This window comes from Diceros bicornis, chromosome 2, assembly GCF_020826845.1.
Source record: "Diceros bicornis minor isolate mBicDic1 chromosome 2, mDicBic1.mat.cur, whole genome shotgun sequence".
Classification (NCBI taxonomy): Eukaryota; Metazoa; Chordata; class Mammalia; order Perissodactyla; family Rhinocerotidae; genus Diceros; species Diceros bicornis.
Window position 1 is genome coordinate 5,917,301 of NC_080741.1, and position 21,665 is coordinate 5,938,965.

Sequence of the window (21,665 nt, forward strand, 5' to 3'; positions counted from 1 at the left end):
GGATATATTTAATCAGTCCAGTTTTTTGCTAATAAAAACAGTGCCATAATGAGCATTATATTATATGCATCTTTGTGCATATATACAAATATTTCTTCAGGATAGGTTAAGAAAGCTAGAATTTTGGATTTAGAATTCTTATAACTGTCAAGTTGTTTTCAAAATAGGCTTTATGATGTATGAGAATGATGGAAATTTATGCTAATGTGATGTAAAAGTCCCTTCTAATTTGCATTTACCTAAGACCTTGAGCATATTTCACATACCTTTTGTCCATTAATAATATTTTTTCTATGAATTGCTTGTTTATATCTTTTGCCCACTTTTCATAAAGTATAAACGTAGTTTTATAGTATAAAGGACTCCTTTATACATTCTGATTTTAAACGTTTTGTTATCTATATTGGAAATGGTTTATCCCAGGCTCCTGCTTATCTTTGAACTTTATGTGCTTTTTGTCATGAAAAACTTCTAAAATTTTTATGATTTAAAACATGTCAGCCTTTTTCTTTATATCTTCTGGATTTTAAGGTCTTGCTTAGAACAGAAGCGTTTACTTTCAAATTTCAAAAACGAGTCTCCTATATTCACTTCTGATTCTTTTGAAATACTTGGTCATTGGCCCTGGGCTAACATCCGTGCCCATCTTCCTCTACTTTGTATGGGACGCCGCCACAGCATGGCTTGACAAGCGGTGCGCCGGTGCACGCCCAGGATGTGAACCCCGGGCCGCCGAAGCAGAGCACTCGAACTTAACCGCTATGCCACTGGGCCGGCCCCTGAAATACTTTGTCTTTTTTTTATGATTCATGATATAGTTCTAAGTGTATTCTCTTTTCAAATTAAGAACCATTTGCTCCGTCACCATTTTTTGGAAAAGTCCATCCTTTTTTCCTACTGATTTGAAATGTAAGTTTTATCATAAACTAATTCATATATATTACATGGGTTTCTTTCTGGACTCTGTTCTGTTCAATTGATCTCTTTTCCTAGTCCCAGGACAGTATTACTCTTATAATTACTATGTTTTATAAAGTATGCCTTGTTATCTAGTAGAGCAGAGTGCTCTCATTACCCTTCTTTTTGAAAATTTTATTGGTTATTACTATTATTTACTCTTGAACTTTGGATTTAAGTTACCAAATCTCATTAAAGAAATCTTGTTTGGGATTTATTGAATTTATGATTAATTTGAGAACTGTCTTCTTTATAAATAAGGAATGTTCCCAAACAAGTATCTCTCTCCATTTATTTAGGTCTTTTATGTATTTCAGTAATGTTTTATAACACAGCTTGTTTAGTTATTACAGTAACTGGGACCTCTTGTACAATGCTGAATAGCAGTAGTGGTAGTAATCATTCAAAGTATGTTGTTGGAAAGCTTCTAGTAGATGCCCTTAATAAGGTTGAGGACATACATTTCTAGGTTAATGAGGATTTTTTTAATCAAGGTTTTTATCAGGAATAAATGTTGAATTTTATCAAATGCTTCTTAAGCATCTATTGAGATGATCACTTTGTCTCTCAAATGTTATGAATTATAGCAGATAAAGGCTTATTCTTGCATTTCTGGGGAATCTCATTTGGCTTTTTAAATACAATGCTAAATTTATTAAGCTAATATTCTAGTTACAGAGCTGTACATAAAGTTTGTTTATTTTTTTGCTGTTCTTATCTGATGATGGGATTATAAGATGTCACTTATGTCCTTGTGGCTATATTCTTTATATAAGAAAACCATATTGAGTGATAAGGGAAAGCAGTGCTCATCTCTTTATATTATTATTATTATAGTTATATATATAATAGTTTAAAAATATGTAATAACTTTATAGTTATTCTGCTAAATATTCTGATGTATAGTGAGAAAAAAGCAGAGCTAGTTTCTAATAGATTATTATTGACCATTTTTGAAAACTACATAATACTGTAAGAAAGCAGATTCCTTTATAGTAGACCAACATTTTCATTATGTCTCAAATTTTGATTTTTTTAATACATTAAAGATTCTAAATCTTGTGACCTAAAAAAGTGCTTCACGAATGTAACTTTTTTTTTCTTTTTAAAGTTCATTGTGAAGGACTCTGTTGAAGAAAATATGCTGAAAATACAAAACACGAAGAGAGAACTTGCAGCTGGAGCCTTTGGAACTAAAAAAACAAATGCTAACGAAATGAAACAAGCTAAAATTAATGAAATCAGAACTTTAATTGATTTATAATTTATGGGATTTTGGTAAGGTCAATTTGATCAGATATATACAGAAGTTTTGGAACTGAGAAAAATACAGAGTTTTAGAAATGAGATCTAGAGAGTATGTCTTCTAAAAGGGGCATAGAGTTTTTATATTAGTGAAGAGGTATTACTGATACATATTGTCTTCTATATATGAACCTATTTTTAATGATATTTCATATAGCAATAAGTTCTGTTATATACTGTGGCCTAAAATAATTTTTTGAGGAAAAAAGTTACTTTGTTATTCAACTTTTCATAGTATCTATGCTGAGTATTTTCATATAACTTCCAAGTACTCAGCTTTTTCATATTTCAAATAAGGTCAAACCTTTTATACTTTTGACCAAATAAAGAGTTATTTTCTATGTTGGACACATTTGGTTATTCACCAAAGCCTCCCATTTGTGATGCAATGGATTCACAGTCCTTGTAAACAATTAATATATATACATAGACTATACAAGAGATTGATTTTATTGGGCTTTCAAACCATATTTGCATTCCAGAACCAAACCTTAAATGAGAGACCAAAGTCCAGGTTAGCAAGTTACTTGTAATTTTTTTTTTAACAGTTTCATTGAGATATAATTCACGTAAGTGACTTGCAATTTATGTTCATGAAAAAAATTAGGGACTGTGTTAGACCACTATTTTCTTTGTTTTAGTCAGGTAGAACTATTATTCATTGTTTAAATGTAACTTGATGTGTTAGTGTGTAAATACAGTCTGTCCCTATGAGAGGGAACCAATTCTACCCAATTTGATTTGAATATTTAAATTATGGAATTGCTGAATAGATATTTCTATATATAGATAATTTTTATTTATGTAGCTTTTGTTTTAAAGTAACTCTATAAATTTTTATAATTCAGAAGACTACTATATGTGAGAGGCGTGATATCTGGATGGAAGTTGGGCTGGATGACCTCCAAAATCGTTTCAACTCTTAAAGACATCTTAATCCTGAATGGAAAAGTTTCTTTGTCATTGTGTTTAGAATCAGAATTTGATTTCAGAATTTCAGTAACTCATCCTTATATCTATCTATAGAATTAGTCATCTTTTTCTTACTTTTTTGTTAATCAAACTCACAGTAGTTGCCACACAATTCTAGATGACTCTGAGTCACATTTAAAACCAATAAGCTATAAATTTAGCAATCAGGTTACGTAGTCAGTGGTGTTTTTTCCTTAAGGGAAACTTTTTTTTTAATCCAAAGAAAGAAGAGATTAATTACTGTAACAGGAGAAGCTTCATGTTTGATGATACGGACTTAAGAACACTGTATATTTTACCTATAGCATTAGAAGTGACTTGACTGAAAGATAAGATTGGAGGCAGCATTGTGTTGTAGGGCATGCATCTAAGGTATGTTGCTAACTCTTATCAACAGCTAAGTCCTCCCCTCCCAGTGCCCTGTCTCTTACTCCAAGGGGACAGTGGATTATAGACAGTAAGAATCTTGCCCGTCCCTTTTCTCTTCAGCAGCAGGTGAGGCAGAGGGCTGATGAAAAAGACCAGCAGACCTTTCTGCAGGGATGAGAGTAGAATAATAACTTGAAGTTGGTCCAGTAGCATTAGGAGCAATAGGGAAGTTCTTTACCTTGCAGGACTAGCGTTACACAAAAGAATCAGGTTGATCAGAATCTCATGAAATGTAGTATGTGGGTTCTCTATATACCAGTACTCCAGTGAGATGAAGTATAAAAAGAATTTTCAACAAAAATACAGTCTACTCTTCTTGCTTACAAAGACAAAGCCTTGCAAACTCACTGTAAAGGTGAAGACTTTACTTGCTTCTTTACCCAAACATTTACAGATTTGTGTTTTTAAAACACATTCATAATGATAAATTTGGCAAGTCATTTAAAAAATACCATTTTGTTTTTGTACAGTTCTATTAAATGGTGTTAAATTAAAAATTTGATTCATCCTGAGAAAATATATAAACCACTGGAATGAAAAGTTCACATTATGCTATGCTGTTTCATTATTATGTAGAAAAATAGCTTTAGAAATATCTTGAAGATGTATTCCCACTTGTGGTTCAAACTGAATTTTGTGGTTCAAACTGGATTTTGCTTTAAATTTAAAATCAATAAAAGTTTCAAAAATTTATTAGCCTCCTCAGTGCCATAATTTTAATGACTTTTTCTTTAAAGAAAATGTGATCTTTCATAAATCTCACCCTTCTATGAAGATATCTATATTACATAATTTTTACAGACAGTACATAAAATGTGTATGATTAACATGTATGAGGAACATCTATGAGTAACAGAATACTTATATTCCTACCACCTTTTTTATTCTGCTCAATTTAACTGGTTGAATTTCTTGTTTAGAAATCAGAGTATATATATTTTTAACATTCATGTTAAATGTCTTGATCTTCTAAAGCATTAGTTCCAGTTATTTTTATTTCCTCATCTGCCAGGAGGAATTGTGATACTTGTGTATATTGGTATTACTAGATAACACTCCGCATTGTAGGTTTTCCCCTAATGCTGGATTGGAAATAATCAATAAAATAATCTTATGTTTATTACCAGCGACAACCAATGAAATTATCCTCAGGCAGTGTATGTTTTCTGTTGGGGGATGTCAAAAGCATTGGCATATTTCTTCTTCATTTTATTTACAGTACTTGCCAAAGTTCTATTCATTAGTATTTAGAAGATTCATTAAAAACACGAGGACAAATTTTATGTTTGGCTCATTAACAAGAAGTGAAATGTTTTTAACTATATTAACTTGAAAATATTTGCAAAAGGTGTGATACAACAGCTTTCCTTTATTTAATTCAACAATATGTAGTAACATTCCTTACAAGTTCTACATTCTGGAATCTGGTACCTCATTTGTGTGGTACTTTGAATAGTAAGAGCCAAAAATACTGGCAGCTGAATAAGGACTGGGACCCTTCTCTGCAGTAATGCCTACTTCACAGGGGAGACTGTTGATTAGAAACCCCGTAAGCAGACGTTTTCTCCCATGCTAATATAGTCATACTTACTGTGTGGTGATGAGGGAGAGCCGTCTTCTATATGAAGCCAGAATAAGTTACTCCTTTTGGAAGGGTAAATGATTGCTTATTCCTGATCAGATCTTTTAGTGGTTAAAGTGAGATATCTTTTCTCTTTTTTCCAGCTCCCTACTCAACCTTCCTGATCAAGAATTTTCTGACAAATTTAAACCCATTTCTGCTTTTAAATATGAAAATTGATTTCTACATGAAAATACAATTTTAATAATGTAATTTAATGTACATGGCACAGGTCACCTCCATTAACCCAAATAAAATATCCAAAACTTTAAAATAACTAGGCTACATTGGAACTTCATTTAGAAGGAGAGCAAATGTCAAACTGATTTCTTAGCTTGGTGGATAAAACAAATTCTAGGGCATGTCTTTGCATATCTGAAACCAAGTCTAGACTATTCCAAGAGGGCATTTAATGTGGTCAGAAGTGATATTAAGAGTCAGCAAAGAGATCATATATTGTTAAATATGTGCTCTATTTACCAAAGCAGAGATACGGACTGTTTTAGGAAGGTTTTCAGTAAGTTTGCCATCTTTTCAGCATTCTGGTTTAAAAATAAAGATAGATAAAATTAACCAGGATGCAGCTACAGCTTCCTGAATGCTTAAACTCATCTACCCTTTTTGTTAGGGGTGGGAAGGGCTAGTCCCTAATCGTACATTGAGGTTTTTAGAAAAAATTTGTAGTGGTATCAATATGTTGATAAAGAAAAGGCAAATTAAATATTTCACGAGAAATGGTCTAGTGAAGGAGACTTAATATGCTTCTTGCAGATGCAGCTGTAAGGAAAATTAAGATAAACATTCACTTTATGCATGAATCAGACTTGGATCAAGCGTGGAGCTAATCTCCATAGGCACGGATCTGACTTTTGTGTAGCCAAATTTGTCTTCTAGCCAAAGGCTACTGTATCCACCATTGTTCACAAGGGGATAAAAAAATAGGATATATTGATCACCTCCACAAATGTATGTTCTCATAACAACAGTTATTATTGCCTCAAAGTGACCCTTGGTATTTTAGGCTCCCTGGAAAAGATTTTGCAGTACAGTTGTGCAGCTTTGCATGGAAAAGTGAATACTTCACCTTAATGAAGGTGTATCCTTGGAAGATCAGGGAAGGAAAAGAAATCTGTTAGCCTAGTTCAGTGACTTCCCAGCCTCATAACTTGACCCCTATGCACATTATACGTTATTTTCTATAGTAAACGTTATTTTCTATAGTAAACTTGTCACCCTGATTGCAGAAGTTAATAGTCTTCACTAAATACTTATTTAAAATAAAAAATTACGTAAGCTTTTTCAATTTAGAGCTTTCTCTCTTATGCTGTGTAAAAAAAAGGGAACAAAAGGTAGTAAGTAAACACCAAAATTTAACACTGAGTGGTATGTTTAATTCCCGCACTCCACCGGATTTGATGCTTTGATACCTTTTCTCAATTCTTAAAAAAAAAAAAAGGCTTTGAATCTTGTGATCTCGTCTGCTACAGATGGAGAGTTCCACAATACACTTAATTATTCAGATTGCATATTGCATGGCCACAACAATAAGGCAGTTATCCGAAGACTAGTTTTCTGTTCATCTCAACCAGGGACCCAGAAGCCAATAAGCCTTCTCACCAGCTAAAATAATAGCCTTCAGTAAATCCATATACTTGACAGTAGAAAAGGACTCAGTAGAAAAGCATTCAAAGGCCCTATTATTGAATATTTGACTCTCTTCTTATTTTCATTCTAGGCAAACAGTAATGAGAAGTGGTAGCTGATAGACTGGACATCAAGAAAGAAACCTCAAAAATGTAGAAGTGAACACAGAATAAGTCGATCACAAGAGTTGAGCTGCTTAGTATAGGTGTAAGGAGCCCTCACGTCTGTAGGGACATGTTGACCCTGAATATGTCACAGCAGAGTCAGAAGTTTTGCCTTTTCTGGGCCAATAAAACGAACTGTGAAAATAGGATAAGTCTATATAGACTTGTCTATACAAAATCTATATGTTGTGGAGCTGAGTCGTGTCCAAGCCAAAACTCACAACTTAATTTCTATCCTTGGATTTTCTTATCCATTTATTTTTATATTACATTCTTTTTAAAGATTTTATTTATTTTTTCCCCCCAAAGCCCCAGTAGATAGTTGTATGTCATAGCTGCACATCCTTCTAGTTGCTGTATGTGGGATGTGGCCTCAGCATGGCCGGAGAAGTGGTGTGTCGGTGCGTGCCCGGGATCCGAACCCGGGCCGCCAGTAGCGGAGCGCACGCACTTAACCGCTAAGCCACGGGGCCGGCCCTATATTACATTTTAGGTACTCTATTTAGGAAAGCCTTTCTAAAAGGTATTTCCCCAGTCCTATTTCAAGGCCACTGTCCTTATCTTCACAGCAAGCAAAATGAAAGCTTTTCCATTATTAAATTGTTAGAAAAAATAAATAGATCGTGTTACTCCCCAGATTTCTGGCATTTTTATTTCTGGTTATATAGAGAGGTTTTTCTGATTTCACAGTCTGTTTTGACCATATGTTTGATTAATGCAGAGCATAGCTTTGGAGGTAGACCATATAAAAATTTGAATCAGTCTTTTGCAGATTATTTACCTTTCTTATTCTCTGATTATCTGCAAAATGAGGATACTATATACACATCATAGGATTGATGAGAATAGAAATGTAAATACCTAAAAAAATACGATCTTTCCTCTTCTCACTTTCCTACAGATTGTTTTTACTTAAAGGGGATTGAATTGCAGCATCTGAGACTCAGAGAAATGTTATCAACTTCTAAAGTATAAAAACAGACTGTAATCCATTTTTGGATTTGTAATAATAAAGAAAAAAGCAAAGTCTCAGTGACATTAAAAAGGTAAACTACACAATTATATTTTATTTATGATAATGTTTCTTATATCACTCAAGGAACTGACATTGTCTTTTGGAAAGCCTTTACTAATTAGAAGTTGAGTCCCCGGCTATGCAACAGTCACCTCACTCTTCATGCGTCTTCTGTAAAAATCTGACTCCCTGTTGCATTTAGTGTAAATACTTCCTTAATGTATCAAGTGGTTTTCAAATGTCATTTGGGTTACAGTCATTTGGAGTGCTTGACAGTTACCTGAGTGGATACAGTGGCCTCAACCAAGACCTACTGAATCAAAATCTGTAGTCATGAGGCCCAGGAAACTGTACTTAGAATTAAGTCTCCGGTGCTTTCAGGAGCCGCTGGGTTGGAGACTCAGCTGCTCAAGCCCCTCATCTTCAATTGCTCCTTTTCAGTCACTCTTTACATCCAATCCATCAGCTACTTCACTGCCTTCACCCTGGTGAAAGGTATGCTCACTACCATTGTCTTTCTCCAGGACCACCACAGTGAACTAGCTGGCCTTCCCAACAACTCTTGTCCTCATTCAAGCCGTTTTCCACCAGCTGCAAAAGCAGTGTTCTTAAAACGTAAATCACAAAAGTGAGACCATCTTTAAGAATAACTGCAATGAGAAACTGTATTAAAATTCGTTAATTCATAATGATACTAGAACAAACCCCCCTCGACCCCACCTTGGTTTACTTTGGAGGATGCTAGAAAACCAATTCCTTATTTTGTATACTAGTGAATGAAGGGAAAGAATCAAGCATCTATCCTGCCTTTTTTATAGAACCTCAGTATAACCAAACTATTGATGAATAGAAGTATATAGAAATATTTCGGCTAATAAATGAGAGTATCACCATTTCATAACCACTAATGAAATATCTAGGCAATGATCATCAGTGGCAGTTAATGTCATAAGAAGATAACCAGAGATTTGGAAGTACCTAACACCACTATAAACTCTTGCCAAAAAAATCACACCTTAATCTGGTCCTCCAGATGAGTTTATAGGAAATATAAAATACCGGAAAAGCATGTCGAATTGCAAGCAGCAAAACACAGAATGTGGGAGACTACAGAACAAATAATCCGGTTTCTTCAATAAATAAATTGCAAGGAAACAACAACAAACAAAAAGGGAGGGTAAGGAAACAGGATGTATCTGAGATTTATCAACCAATTGCCCTGTATAGGCCTTACTTGGATCTCCATAAGAACAAACAAGGTGGAAATTACACAAAATAATGAAGGATGTTTGGAATTAATAGTTTTTTGGTATGATAATTCTCTGGTCTTTATATTTTAAAGATATATATGGAAATACTTAAGAAATTTTTTCACCTGGGATTTGCTTCCAAATAGTCTGGTGGGGATATAGATGAAACATAACTGTTGAAGCTGGGTGATGGGGGTTCTTTATACTATTGTGTGTCTGTAATTTCCCATTAATAACTTAAATATAAATTACATTAATGAAACCTCAATGGGGGCCTTCCTGGTGGCATAGTGGTTAAGTTCACAAGTGGTTAAGTTCTGGCGGCCCAGGGTTTGCAGGTTTGGATCCCGGGCACAGACCTATGCACTCAACAAGGCACGCTGTGGCAGGCGTCCCACATAAAGTAGAGGAAGATGGGCATGGATGTCAGCCCAGGGCCGATCTTCCTCAGCAAAAAAGAGAAGGATTGGCATTGGATGTTAGCTCAGGGCTAGTCTTCCTCACCAAAACTAAAAATAAAATAAAACCTCAACCTCAATCACTACTGAACTTAGAATAAAACCTAAAGCCCATACCCTGGCCTATGAAGCCACTGCCTACCTCTCTACCCTAGTCTTGGAATCCTTTACTTGCACCACCTTCGTGCCTGCTCCAGAGCCTTTGCTCACACAGTTCCCTCTGAAGGGAATCTTCTTCCTTCCCCTCACCCCTTTCTGGCTGTCTCAGAGCCTCTCTTTCTGGCTTAATCAGCATCTTGTAGGTCTTTCCTGACCATCCTAAGGTTGGACTTTCTCTAATGTTGTCAGTGTACTTTATTTAGCATAATTTGTAATTCTATTTGTTAGGGTTTTTTTGGTATGTGTTTCCTACTAGAATAGAAGAAACTATATCTGTCTTGTACACTCCTGTATTTCTAATGCCTGTCACATGTGTAATATGCTAGATACTTAATACTTGTTGAATGAATTATTCAGTGTTGTCTGTCTTAAATGTGTATGTCAGCTCAAATTGTGTTTGATATGAAACTAAGATGACTGAATAAATGCTTTGGTAGATGTTATTTCTGGAATAAGCTCAAGTATTTCCTTGAAACCAGCTATCTTTATGACCATTAGGATTCTGAAAGTAACACAGGGTTGAAATGAACTTGGAAATTATACACAGATAGATTATCCAGAAATAAAGGATGTATGACATGCAAATTACACTGTAATGAATTTAATTTCAGTTAGACAAATTTTTCTATGCCTTGGATTCTCACTGGAGGAGTTTAGCTCATACCCTAATGCAGAGATCCTTGGACTAGGGAGTATCCTGATGGGTCTTTGTACCACAGCACCTGACACAGAGAGGCACTTAAATCTTTGTTTGGTTGTGCTTCATGTACTCGAAGATCACAGCAGCTCATTCTCCACCAGTCCAAATAACTGTAGCTTATTTTATCTTCAGAATTCATTTGTCATTTAATATTTTACAATTTTAGGTAAATCCTCAGGTTCCTCTTGAGCTCTTGTGGCAGCCAGCCTCAAAAGTGGCCCCCAGCCATTCTTACCTCCAGGTTTCCATCCCCCCGTGTATTCATTCACACCCATACTGAACAGGGCTGACCTGTGTAACCAGTAGCATATTGTGGAAATAAAGGAGGGTGACCTTAAAGGTTAGGTCATAGAGCCATTGCAGCTTCTGCCCAATTAAACCTCAAAAGTTTCTCCTTGTCGTGATCTTCTCATCTGTTTTCTTCATTAGAATTATTTCTGATTACTCACTTTAGTTTTAAAAGGTCATTTTGGATCCTAGCTTTCCCTAGCTTGCCATCCTTGCAACCTAGAATCATAGGTACATTTAATAAATATGCTTTATACTTCTATCATAAAGTCATGGATAAAAACATTAGAAGACATGGGGTCCAGTACTGATTCTAATAGTCCTGAAAGATTATTGAGTATGTTCAGAGACTGACAATGAACTTACGATGATTTTAAGGTTGCAATATTCCAAAATCTGAATACCCACTGAATATGGAGATGCAGTGTGGGTGACAGATGAGATAAATCTGATCTTACTTTCCTCCATCTCTCAGATCCATCACCATCACTGGAGAACACTAGATTTAAATGTCTCTAGATATCTAGACACCAATTTTAAAAGCAGTGTCAAGTTTTACACTGGTTTTAAAAACAATGACAAATTCTACAAATTATGAAAAATTCCCTAACACATTCTTTTCAAAGGGGAGTGGGAATCCTTAATTTAATTAGACAACCAAGATATGGCAATAAGTCTTTATTTTTCATACAAGGTGCCACTGCAGGTAACCATCAGAGAACACACTGCCGTTTTCAGATATACAGAACTGAAAAGAAGCATTTTAGCACGCTGCCTTACTGTACACAGAAAACTGGTGAACATTTTCAGATGCTAAGACTAGCAAATAAAATGGGTTAACACCGTTTGTTGATATGTCTATGAATCATTCAGCAGTGTTATTATAGGCTGTCTTTACCTGAAAGCAGAATTACATTCACTCTGGCAGCCTGTGGGCACTTCTAAAATGCAGGTCTAGCGAAGGGTACAAGGAGCAAGCAGGAGACAGATACCATGTCTCATTCTGAAGGGAGACTGACGTGGAGCCTGGATCGGCACATTCTAAGAGTTGATATAACCGTCTTAATAGCTTATGATCAAGTTTCTCTTACCACGTATGTTGGCAATCAGCATAATTGAGAATTTCTGAAACATTAGCTGAATAAGCCTAGGGTTAAAAAGCAGAACACTGTCCATACAACAGAATTGCTACTTCACATCTTTTGCCCAGTTCTCACCTGTTGTCCTGCAAAAAACCCTCATCTGATGAATTTCAGTGAAAGCCTCTAGCAACTGTAACAGACCTTTCTTAACCCAGCTCTAGATACTAAGTATCAGAAACAAGTGCCTGTGAAGTAGATGTGTCCACCGGCAAGCGGCAGTGTTTCTACTGGAGGTAAGTGTCAAGTTTCCTCTTGATGTTGTCAAAGGAATCTGCTCCCATGTAATCAGCCTGGCCCTGCTCCCACCGCTCCTTCCGTTCTTCTGAGGATACAAAAGGCTGCTCTGCGGCCGGACTCTCCCCAAGGGACAGATGGGATATGGCTCCTGAGACATTTTCCTAGAAAGGAGAGCATAATCAGGGACTCCTTGAGACCTGAAAATCAGACCATTTTAAAGAATGCAATAAATTGAAGAAGGTGAGAAAAGCCAGGATGAATTATCATGCAAAGTAGCAAAAACTGAAAATCATTACATGAAACAAACAAAAAAAGACACAGAAATACAAGGGTCATATGATTTTTTCCTAACAAAATGAAGACTTCTTGACTCAGTGAAAACATTGGGAGAACAAAGTAATTAGGGTTAATGTTTAAGTTCTGCATACCTTTCTACAGAAGCCACAAGAGAAAGCCAGTGTATAGACCAAGTCTGAAAGCTGCAAACAGTTCATTAGAAAGTGTAAGATGGATGGACAAGGGAACACAAGTCTCATGACATTCTTGATCTGTGTGGGCTCGGAAAGGTTGAGAACTTAAACAAAATGACACCTCAGAAAGAACCTAACCAGAGAGCCGCACCACATACACAAGCTGTCACGTTATAAAAGCAAGAGCTAAATGGTCTGAGACGATGCACCAAATTACCTGCCTGTCCAAGCTTATTACCAAGTAGCATCTATTCTTGTAGCTTCTGTTAATTTAATCTGCTTAGTTTTGAACAACTGTTTCAATTCCCATCTTCACCTTTCCTTGGTTTATAATTCTCAGTCCTTGGGTTGCGGAAGAAGCGAGGTAGATGTGCAGGAAATGGAGCAGACCCACTCTACACTAAAGTCGATTCTCATTACATATGAATAGGCAGTTCCCTTCTATTGTACCACAAAAGAGTATCAAAGCTATCCTTCAAGAAGCTCTGAGGTGAGAAGGTACTGGAGATCTTAGCAGAGAAATAGGAAGGTGAATGAATGCATACAGGTACTGCTTTTAACAGAGAAAATGGTAGAATAAAAGTTTTGATCATTTGTTTTTGCTGCTATATACATGTAAGTATAAGTGTATATGGACGTATTTAAATACACTAGAACTCCAGGGACCTGGGCAGATTCCACGGACTGTGTTCTAGCTGAGGCGACATAAGGCCTTCCCTGGGACTAGCCCTACCTTTGGCTTCCACCTGCAACAGGAATGATCAAGGGAGGCCCTTCCAGAGTCCCCTACTCAGAATATTTTTCACAAGGATAACAGTCTCTTGGACCTGGATCTGAGTCCCCATTCTGCTACTGACTAATCTGGTACATAATTAAAAGAAGTTATGTAACTTCTTTGAGCCTCAGTTAATATTTAAAAAGGGGATATTAACAATAATATTTACTTGACAGAATGGCTGCAAGGGTTAAATAAGAATAGCTAACTTTCTGGAAGCACTTACACGTGCCAGGCAGTGTCCCAGTGCTGTACAAGTGTTAGTTCATGATCCAGAGAAAGCAACTAGAGTAAGAATGTGTTAGTTATTCTTCCCTTTCTCCTTTTTATATTGTGGTACAAGTGCCAATAAGTGAACTGGCTAAAATCTATACCACAGCCAAGAGAAGGATCTCTTTTAACCTGTCTCTTATAATTATAGCAAAGTAATTAACTCATCAGTTAGACTTGACTATAATTCACCCACTCAGTTCTATTCTCAGTATCTTAATATGCAACTTAAAAGTTTAACTTCTCCTCTTCCAATTCCTCCAAAAGAACAAACCTCAAAGGAAGACCTTTAAAGTCAGAAAAGTTGCTAAGCAAGTTGTTAACATAAACGTGTAAATGTTAAAATGTCATCTTCCTCTTACAAGATTTCTTTTTCAAGATCCTGGATAACCAGAGGAGTACAAACATGGCAAATCAAAATAATTCTAGAGAAGTATTTGTTGTATGTTCATGTTATTGTATTTTCACTGAAAATACATTCTTCTAAGCAGATGGCAAAAATAAAATAGGTAAATTTAAATGTTGGCAGTGTGTAAAACATGAAATGGGGCATTCTTTATTTTATAAACCATTACTTTAGGAATAATCTCAGAATCTTTTCTTGGCACAATAGGCTAAGAATTTTATAGTTACAAGATATGGATATATATAAAAACCTCTAAAACCCTTTCTTATGCTCTCAGATCTAATGAAATTTGCCACAAAATCTACTTCTGGCTTTAGTCTTTGCTGGTAATATTTCTCCCCTCTAAGATGGACATTGTTTTCTTTCCACAAAATTTTATTTCTCTTTGTTTAACGTACCACTAAATACTCCATCTTTACTGGTATGCCAAGTTTAAAAATATATAGCATTAAATTATCTGAAAGAAATCGGAACCTACCACATTCCCGTACGAGCGCGTGTCTTTGACAAGGCCAAACTGCTGCAGCAGAGGGAAGATGCTGGTGGTGAAGATGTCCCACCACAGGCTGAGAAACTCGGGATGAGTCAGGGTGGGATCATGGGACTCGCCTTTGACACTTTTTGTTTTTGGATCATAGGTATAATTCCATGGTTTGAGTCGTCCCAGGAAATGCACAACTTTCGCATTTGCACCAAATCTGCCAAGTGAACAGAAGTTGAAACGTGAGTGGGTTCTGAGCATTGACAGATCAGCAGCACTTTGTTCTGTAGCCTTAACAGCATACTTTCCATGCTGCAGTCGTGGCTGGAAAAGAAACAGAGCTCACTGAAAAATTTTCAGACATACTCTTTAAATTATTCAATTGTATGTTAAATATACACAAAAACCCAAAGGTAGCAGTGGATCAGTGCAACAACCAAAACACCGATCCACTGTGGCTATGACAGGTACGACCACTTGGAAAACCATTTGGTGTTACCCAGCAAAGCTGAAAATATTCACGCTCTAAACCCGGAAGCTCAGCTCCTAGTCACGTGCCCTAAAGAAACTCCCACACGTGTGCAACAGGAGACGTACTCAAAACGGTCATAGCAGCAGCGTTGTTTGAAATAGTCATAAATGGGCAACAACCCAAATGACCATGTGTCAGGTTATTGTTCAGCAAGCATCCACTCCTTATCTCCACAGGGGGAGCACACTCTCCTGCCTCGCTGATACCGCACATGCGTCTACAACTTGCTTTCACCAATGGCATGTGGGCAGAAGGGACAGTGTGCCTTAAAAAAGCATTGCTTGTTTCTGTTCACCCTCTCTGCGACTCTGCAACTTCTGCCAGTAGAACATGCCCTGGGTAGCCTGCTGGCTCCATAAGAATGAGACACACAGAGCAGATCACATAGCGAATGGATGCATTTTTAAAATATGCTGAAAAAAAGAAATAAAAATTCAAATTCAAATAAAAATACATACATATGAATTCACTTACATAAGCGCAAAACAAAAAGAAGTACTGTCTAAAGAAGAGAAAACTATATCAGTATAAATTTCGTGATATTGGCTATCTCTTGGGGGAGGGGAAGCTGTGAGGGGGAAGGGACAAAAGGGGCTTCTCAGGTACTGGCTGTGCTCCATTTATTAACTTAGGTGGTGGAAATTTTAAAAACTGCACATTTTTTTTGTATATACACTATGTTCCACAATAATATCTTAGAAAGAGTAAGAGTTAAGAGGGGTCTTGTACTGGCTGGGAGGAACTTAACGCATATAAAAACAAATAATAATAACGGTGAATACAAGTGCCAAAAGGCAGACGGGAGCAGTGAGTGCTCCAGGGATCCAGGGGCAGGGAGGTCACTGAAGGCCAGGTTCAGGGCAGGAGGTGCTGAGACAGTGGATGGGACTGACAGCTTGTACAACAGAGAGGAGCTGGCCAGCTGGTGATAATACAGGGAATTCCAGGCAGGGGGACAGCAGGTAGGAGGTGGGCATATGTGTGCTAGACTGAGCATCCTCCAACTACAGCCAAAGAGGCAGCTTTGACAGGGATAGGTAAAATGGGACAGATCCTTGGGTGTTGCACTCAGTGTTGGATTTTAGTGGATTTATCCTATAGGCAAGCAAAATATTTGAGCATGACAAACAGATCAAACTAATACACACTCTATTCATGTAATCTTTCCTACCTCCTCAAGTTTATTATTTTTTTAAATGTCAGAGACCTGTTATATAGCTATCATTATCTGAGTTTGGGGCCCAAATTCTGTAAGGACATGATTGGGAATAATAATAGTCCTGCAAGGTAGATTTTGGTAATGTGTTAACGGAGGCTCCTAGAGGCTGAGTTGCCCAGAGCCATACAGCTCTTAAGTGGCAGAGAGAGGATGTGGCACAGTTTTGGCTCTCTCACCATCCTGCCATGCTGCAGGCCCAAAGCCATGCAGCAAAGAGAGAGCCCACTGTGAACTCCTCTTGAGGGTGACTGACTGTCCCACAGTGCGTGACTTCTGAAAGTGAAGTGGATACCTGACGTCTCCAAGCTTACTCTTTATTTTATACACATAGCATATTTGACACACAAAGTACTCCCAATTTCATCCCTAAAAGGCGAGAAATCATAACGCTCACATTTGTGCACAGATAGGGCTCTCAATTAAATAAGCAACTGTTTTGTGCAAGGCACCATGCTCTTTCGTCCAAACAGGGAGATAAGTATTGTGTTTCTACACAAAAATAAGAAATAGCACAGAAAGGCAATGAGTCAGGGCTGCAGGGCAGTGCTGACACTGAGGGCTGTGGGAACCCCACCGCAGTCACTGCCCCAGGGGTTTTCAGAAGAGGCTGTGTGGGGCCTGGACAAGGCCTGGGAAAGACGGGCAGGAGTAAGATAACTGCCTTCAGCAAATGTCCTGATGAAGATGGGGAACCCATCCCCGGGACCTGATGCTTACGTGTGTGCATGTGTGCCTGTGTGCGTTTTTTTTTTTGGGGGGGGGGCAGGCGCTGCCTCCTCCTAGCAATACCAGCACTTCAGCCCGAGGCCAGAACAGAGCAGGTGTGAAAGACCAGGCGCTCCTCCACCTTCCCCGACACTCGCTCCTCCTGACTCAACCGCCCTGCCCAGAGCGAGAGCACCTGTTTACTGCTCCTCCGTTACTGACCAGTACGTCTCAACTCATATCTGCCTGGACCTCACACAAGTGCCACACACGGTCACTACATGGGAGCTAGCAATCCTAATTAAGATAAATTAAAACACGAATATACATAAACTCCATTCCTTTCTAACCTGCTCTCCTGACGGTTTGCAAATGAGTAAGCGGTAGTAACAGTAATAGGCAGCATATACTGGGTCCTCACACGTGCCAGGCACGGGCTGACGTCTGCATGGGTTATCTCAGTTCATCTCCAGAACAACCGCGTCGGGAAACCAAGGCATAAAGAGGTGACTGTCCAGGGTCACATGGCTGGTCAGTGACAGGTCTGGGAATCCACCCAGGCCGCCTGGCTCCCCAGCCAAGGTTCTCAGCCACAGCTAGGCTGTTATTGTGAGACACACCCAGAATCATAAGGATGTCGTCTAGAGGGACATCTGTTGCTCCACAGATGAACTCCCTGCCTACAGACGGTCACTCTGCAAGTGGAAAAGGTGTGCCTGGTGAGCCCGGGATATAGCCCAAGTACAGTCAAGGACAGAGCAATAGAAAGTAACCCACAGGCAAGAAGCTAGGGAGCAAGGCACTCAGCACGGTCTGAGGAAGGGCTGCGCTCAGAAGGATGTAGTGTGCACCAGGTTTAGGGAGACGGGGAGGAATGAACCAGCACTGGATGGCGCTTCTCAGGACAGCAGGTAACCCGTGAGTGACTGTGCTGGGCGGTGTCTCCGGGCCCCCCAGATCCCCTCCAGCACCTCACTCCATGAACTGGGCCTTCAGAGATCATGCAGCGGAAGGGCAGGACGGTCCAACCCACCGCAGAACGCCACTGCAGTGCCACCGACACCTGCGCACTGAGACGGCCCGGTCTGCTGTGGGCGGAGCCCACACTCCAGCCTCTGGCTCTGCCTGTGCCCCACGGTGGCTCAGGGGCCTCTGCAACCTCCCTTGACACCAGCTTCATGCTGGTTCGACACCTCCCCACGTGATCCAGGATCTTCCTCTCGCCTGTCAACAGGAATGCCAACTGGGGACAGTCTGCACCCTGCATTTCACTGTGGCTCAGGCCTGGGCTCACCTTGATGAATCTTTAATATTAAATCACTGTTACCCTCTGTGGCCAGGGGAAGCATCCTCCTTCCTCAAAATTACCTTCTTTACCTATGCTACCTTAATAACATGAGAAACTGTATCCACTGGATAGTCCTTTCATAGACAGGGCAGTCTTAGTTTTCAGAAAGTCCATGAGCCGTTTCAGGTAGAAACTGAGATCTTAAGGGGTCCTAAGTGTGGGTGAGGCTGCCCTTTCTGCCCAAAGGTGAGGAATTCCTAGGGTGCCAGTAAGAGTGGGGGAGAGTGGGGAGGGAAGGAGGCGAGGAGGATTGTGGAAGGCTGCACAGTGGGATGTACCCTCCCCACAGCTACCCAAATTTCAGCAACAAAACAAAACAAATCACAAAATACACGAAGTGAGTACATTTCTTGAAAAACGGATTGAGACCAGGGTATTGAGGAGCAGACCAGAAAGAGCTCACGAGGATTCAGGAGCGTGATGGCAGAGAGATGCACGAGAGGAAGGAAGGAAGATGCTGGGCAAAGAGAAGTCACGTGGAGGCCTCAGATGGCACGGGCAGGCTGTGGTCAGCCCTGTGTCTGTACAGTGAGGAAGGGAACTCATTTTTCAGATACTGAGGTATTAGTTGAAGCTAACTGCCACACACTAACAGAGATCTGAAATGAACGGGGTAGGAGGAAAACAAGTTTTAGGGCAAGGACTCTATGAGAAGAGCAGGCCTGGGTGAGTCACTGACCTGGAAGGTTCTGGCCAGCCAGCCGAAGGGCCCTCTGAGGGTGGGAGGAGGGGAGAGGGTGGGAAGTAAGGCAGCTGCTAAGTGGGAAACATGAGGCTCAGATAGAAAGGTGGGAGGGAAGTGAAGACGAACTCTGCAGTTGTGCATAAGATGCACCTACAAGGATGCTCCTGGAAACCTTTGGGGGCTGCCTAGAGTCGCTATAGGCCGAACACTGGCCACCACATATGAAGGTTTGTGGGTTATATGGTTAAAGCTCTATAACTATACTCGAGCTGTACAAACAGAATAGTGCTTTTTTACACAGCAAAGCAGCCTGAAAGGCCTGCTCTATCAGCTCTCATAATAAAACACTTGGTTCGAAAAAAAGATGAGAAAGTCTCAAGCTCTGTTTTTGTATCTAGAGTTTCAATTAATCTGGATATGAATTTCACGCAATTATTTTTATGTCTCAATCATGTTCCCTGAGGAATGTTTTTAAAAATCATTTTCTATCATTTTAATCAATTTCCTCTTCAGTCATTTATGAAAATCCAAAATAACCATATCAAAATGAAATAAGAGCACAGGTCTGAAGTAAAAAGGGAAATTACTTCTTGCTTAAAAGAATCATTTAGCCAAACGCAAATTTGGGGGTGTTCCTTCTAGAAGGGGAACCCAGATATTTTTCTAGTGTTCTCTCTCTCTCACCAAAAGCAACAGTCAGGTACAACAAGTCAGAATTTATGTCGCCTGGCTAAAGGCACAATAGTTAGCCGATGAATAAGAAGGGGAAATGCTGATGTCAGAAGATAAAGTTCAGCTGACCTCAACCCAGAACAAGAGTAACCAGAAGATCACCAACTCACTGCCTGGTTTATCCACCAAACTACCAGCCAGGAACAAAGACAAAAAAGTTTGGTACGTATCACAATTGTCTCTAAATTACTGAGAGCCATTCATTCCGACCCAGTAATGGGGATTTGTCTCAGCTTGCACACATCTCTTAAAATAAGTGTTCTAATTTTAACTTGGTAGAATCTCAAAAAAGACTTCCAGATCACAAGACATAGCCTGAACCTGAGCCACCAATAATACTGCTTATGTTAGCCGTTCAAATAATCCCTGTGACCTGATGTTACCAAACAGATAGAATCTTCACGACTAGTTTAGCAGCTGAGAAATGCAGCCGGTAACATGCGGATGAGACTAAGAACCGTTTAGAACGGAAAAGGAACGAATCCATGACAGCGCACACAGGAGCAATTTCAGTTCTCACGAAGCTCTATGTGTGCAGTGTTCACTTAGATACCAAGAGAAACACAGCACTGCTTGTGCGACCCATTTCTGGGAAATGTGGCAGCAGTGCCAACCATCCTCTGCCCACTTCCATGACTCATGTCCTCTGGTACAGGGCCATTTGCTCTCGTACCTTCTCAGACTCACTCTTACACACAACCCTTCCCCCACAACCAATTAGCCACTTCTCCTCTCTCACCAAAAAGTCCTCCTCTTACTCACTCACAGTCTAAATTGAGATCATAAACCCAAGTGCCCAAGGGGGTGGCCTGGTCATGCAGAGGAGGAGAGGACCTGGTGAAGCGGGGACCGTGGAACACGAGCGAGTGCATGTGCCATCACCAGAAGACAGCTGCTACCCAGCAGCAAACAACCAAGGCCACCAGGGACCCCCCCCCCCAATTTTTCCTGACCTTGCAAGCTAAATAACCCTCCCAATCACGCCCCGGAAATCAGAACAATGTCAGTGCTCAAACCCAGACTTGAATAACCTAGCCTAGGACCCAGTCAACTACACCTCCTCAGGCTGGCCGCTCTTCACAAAGGAGGCGGGGGAAAGCCCCAGGATGCCGGCCACTAAGGAGACTTTCCTGGGGGTAGCACATCATTCTTAGTCTCTCCTTGCTGATCGCTCACTCATTCACTCATTCATTCAACCAAAAACTACACCCACCTGCCTGCATCTGTGCCCATATGCTCTGCCTGCCTTCACGTTACAAGGATGAACAGTCCCGGCTCTTATGGGAAGCCAACCTCTCCACTGTACGTGATGCATGCCCTTTCACCTACTCCAGGACATCACTCCAGCAAGTCTCCCTTCAGTCTTCTGCATTAGTGCTCCCTCTCTCCTTGATCATTCCCATCAATATACAAACATGCTGTAACTCACCCCATCTTTAAAAACCACCACCACTACCCTCTCTTGAGTCCCCATCCCCCATCTGGCTACCAACCATTTCTCTGCTCCCTTTTAAAGAAAATGCTTCAGAAAGTTGTCTACGTTCACGGTCTCCAATTCTCCATTCTCTTGGACCCGCGTCAATCAGGCTTTCTCCTCCACCAGATGTGCTCTTGCCAGAGTCACCAGTGACCTCCGCATCCTGGGTCCAGTGCCAGGTCTCAGCTGTCCTCTTACCTGACCTATCACAGCATCAGACATAG

General features: G+C 39.6%; 2 protein-coding genes across 4 annotated transcripts in view; one reads left to right on the plus strand and one right to left on the minus strand.

Annotated features, from left to right (window-relative positions):
• The window catches only part of HLTF (helicase like transcription factor), a 50,157-nt gene extending 45,803 nt beyond the window's left edge, over positions 1-4,354 (plus strand). For 2 of the 3 annotated variants that reach the window (XM_058551206.1, XM_058551225.1), the window contains exon 25: positions 2,069-4,354. In XM_058551206.1, the coding sequence (XP_058407189.1) occupies positions 2,069-2,221 (153 nt within the window). In that variant the 3' untranslated portion in view covers positions 2,222-4,354. The remainder of the gene's footprint in view (positions 1-2,068) is intronic. The other variant, XM_058551216.1, reaches the window with a different exon arrangement.
• Positions 4,355-9,683: 5,329 nt separating this feature from the next.
• Positions 9,684-21,665, minus strand: part of GYG1 (glycogenin 1) — a 34,544-nt gene continuing 22,562 nt past the window's right edge. Inside the window, exons 6-7 of the mRNA XM_058551240.1 lie at positions 14,741-14,960; positions 9,684-12,502 (exon numbers count right to left, since the gene is read on the minus strand). Coding sequence (XP_058407223.1) covers positions 12,329-12,502; positions 14,741-14,960 — 394 coding nt within the window. The 3' untranslated portion in view covers positions 9,684-12,328. The remainder of the gene's footprint in view (positions 12,503-14,740; positions 14,961-21,665) is intronic.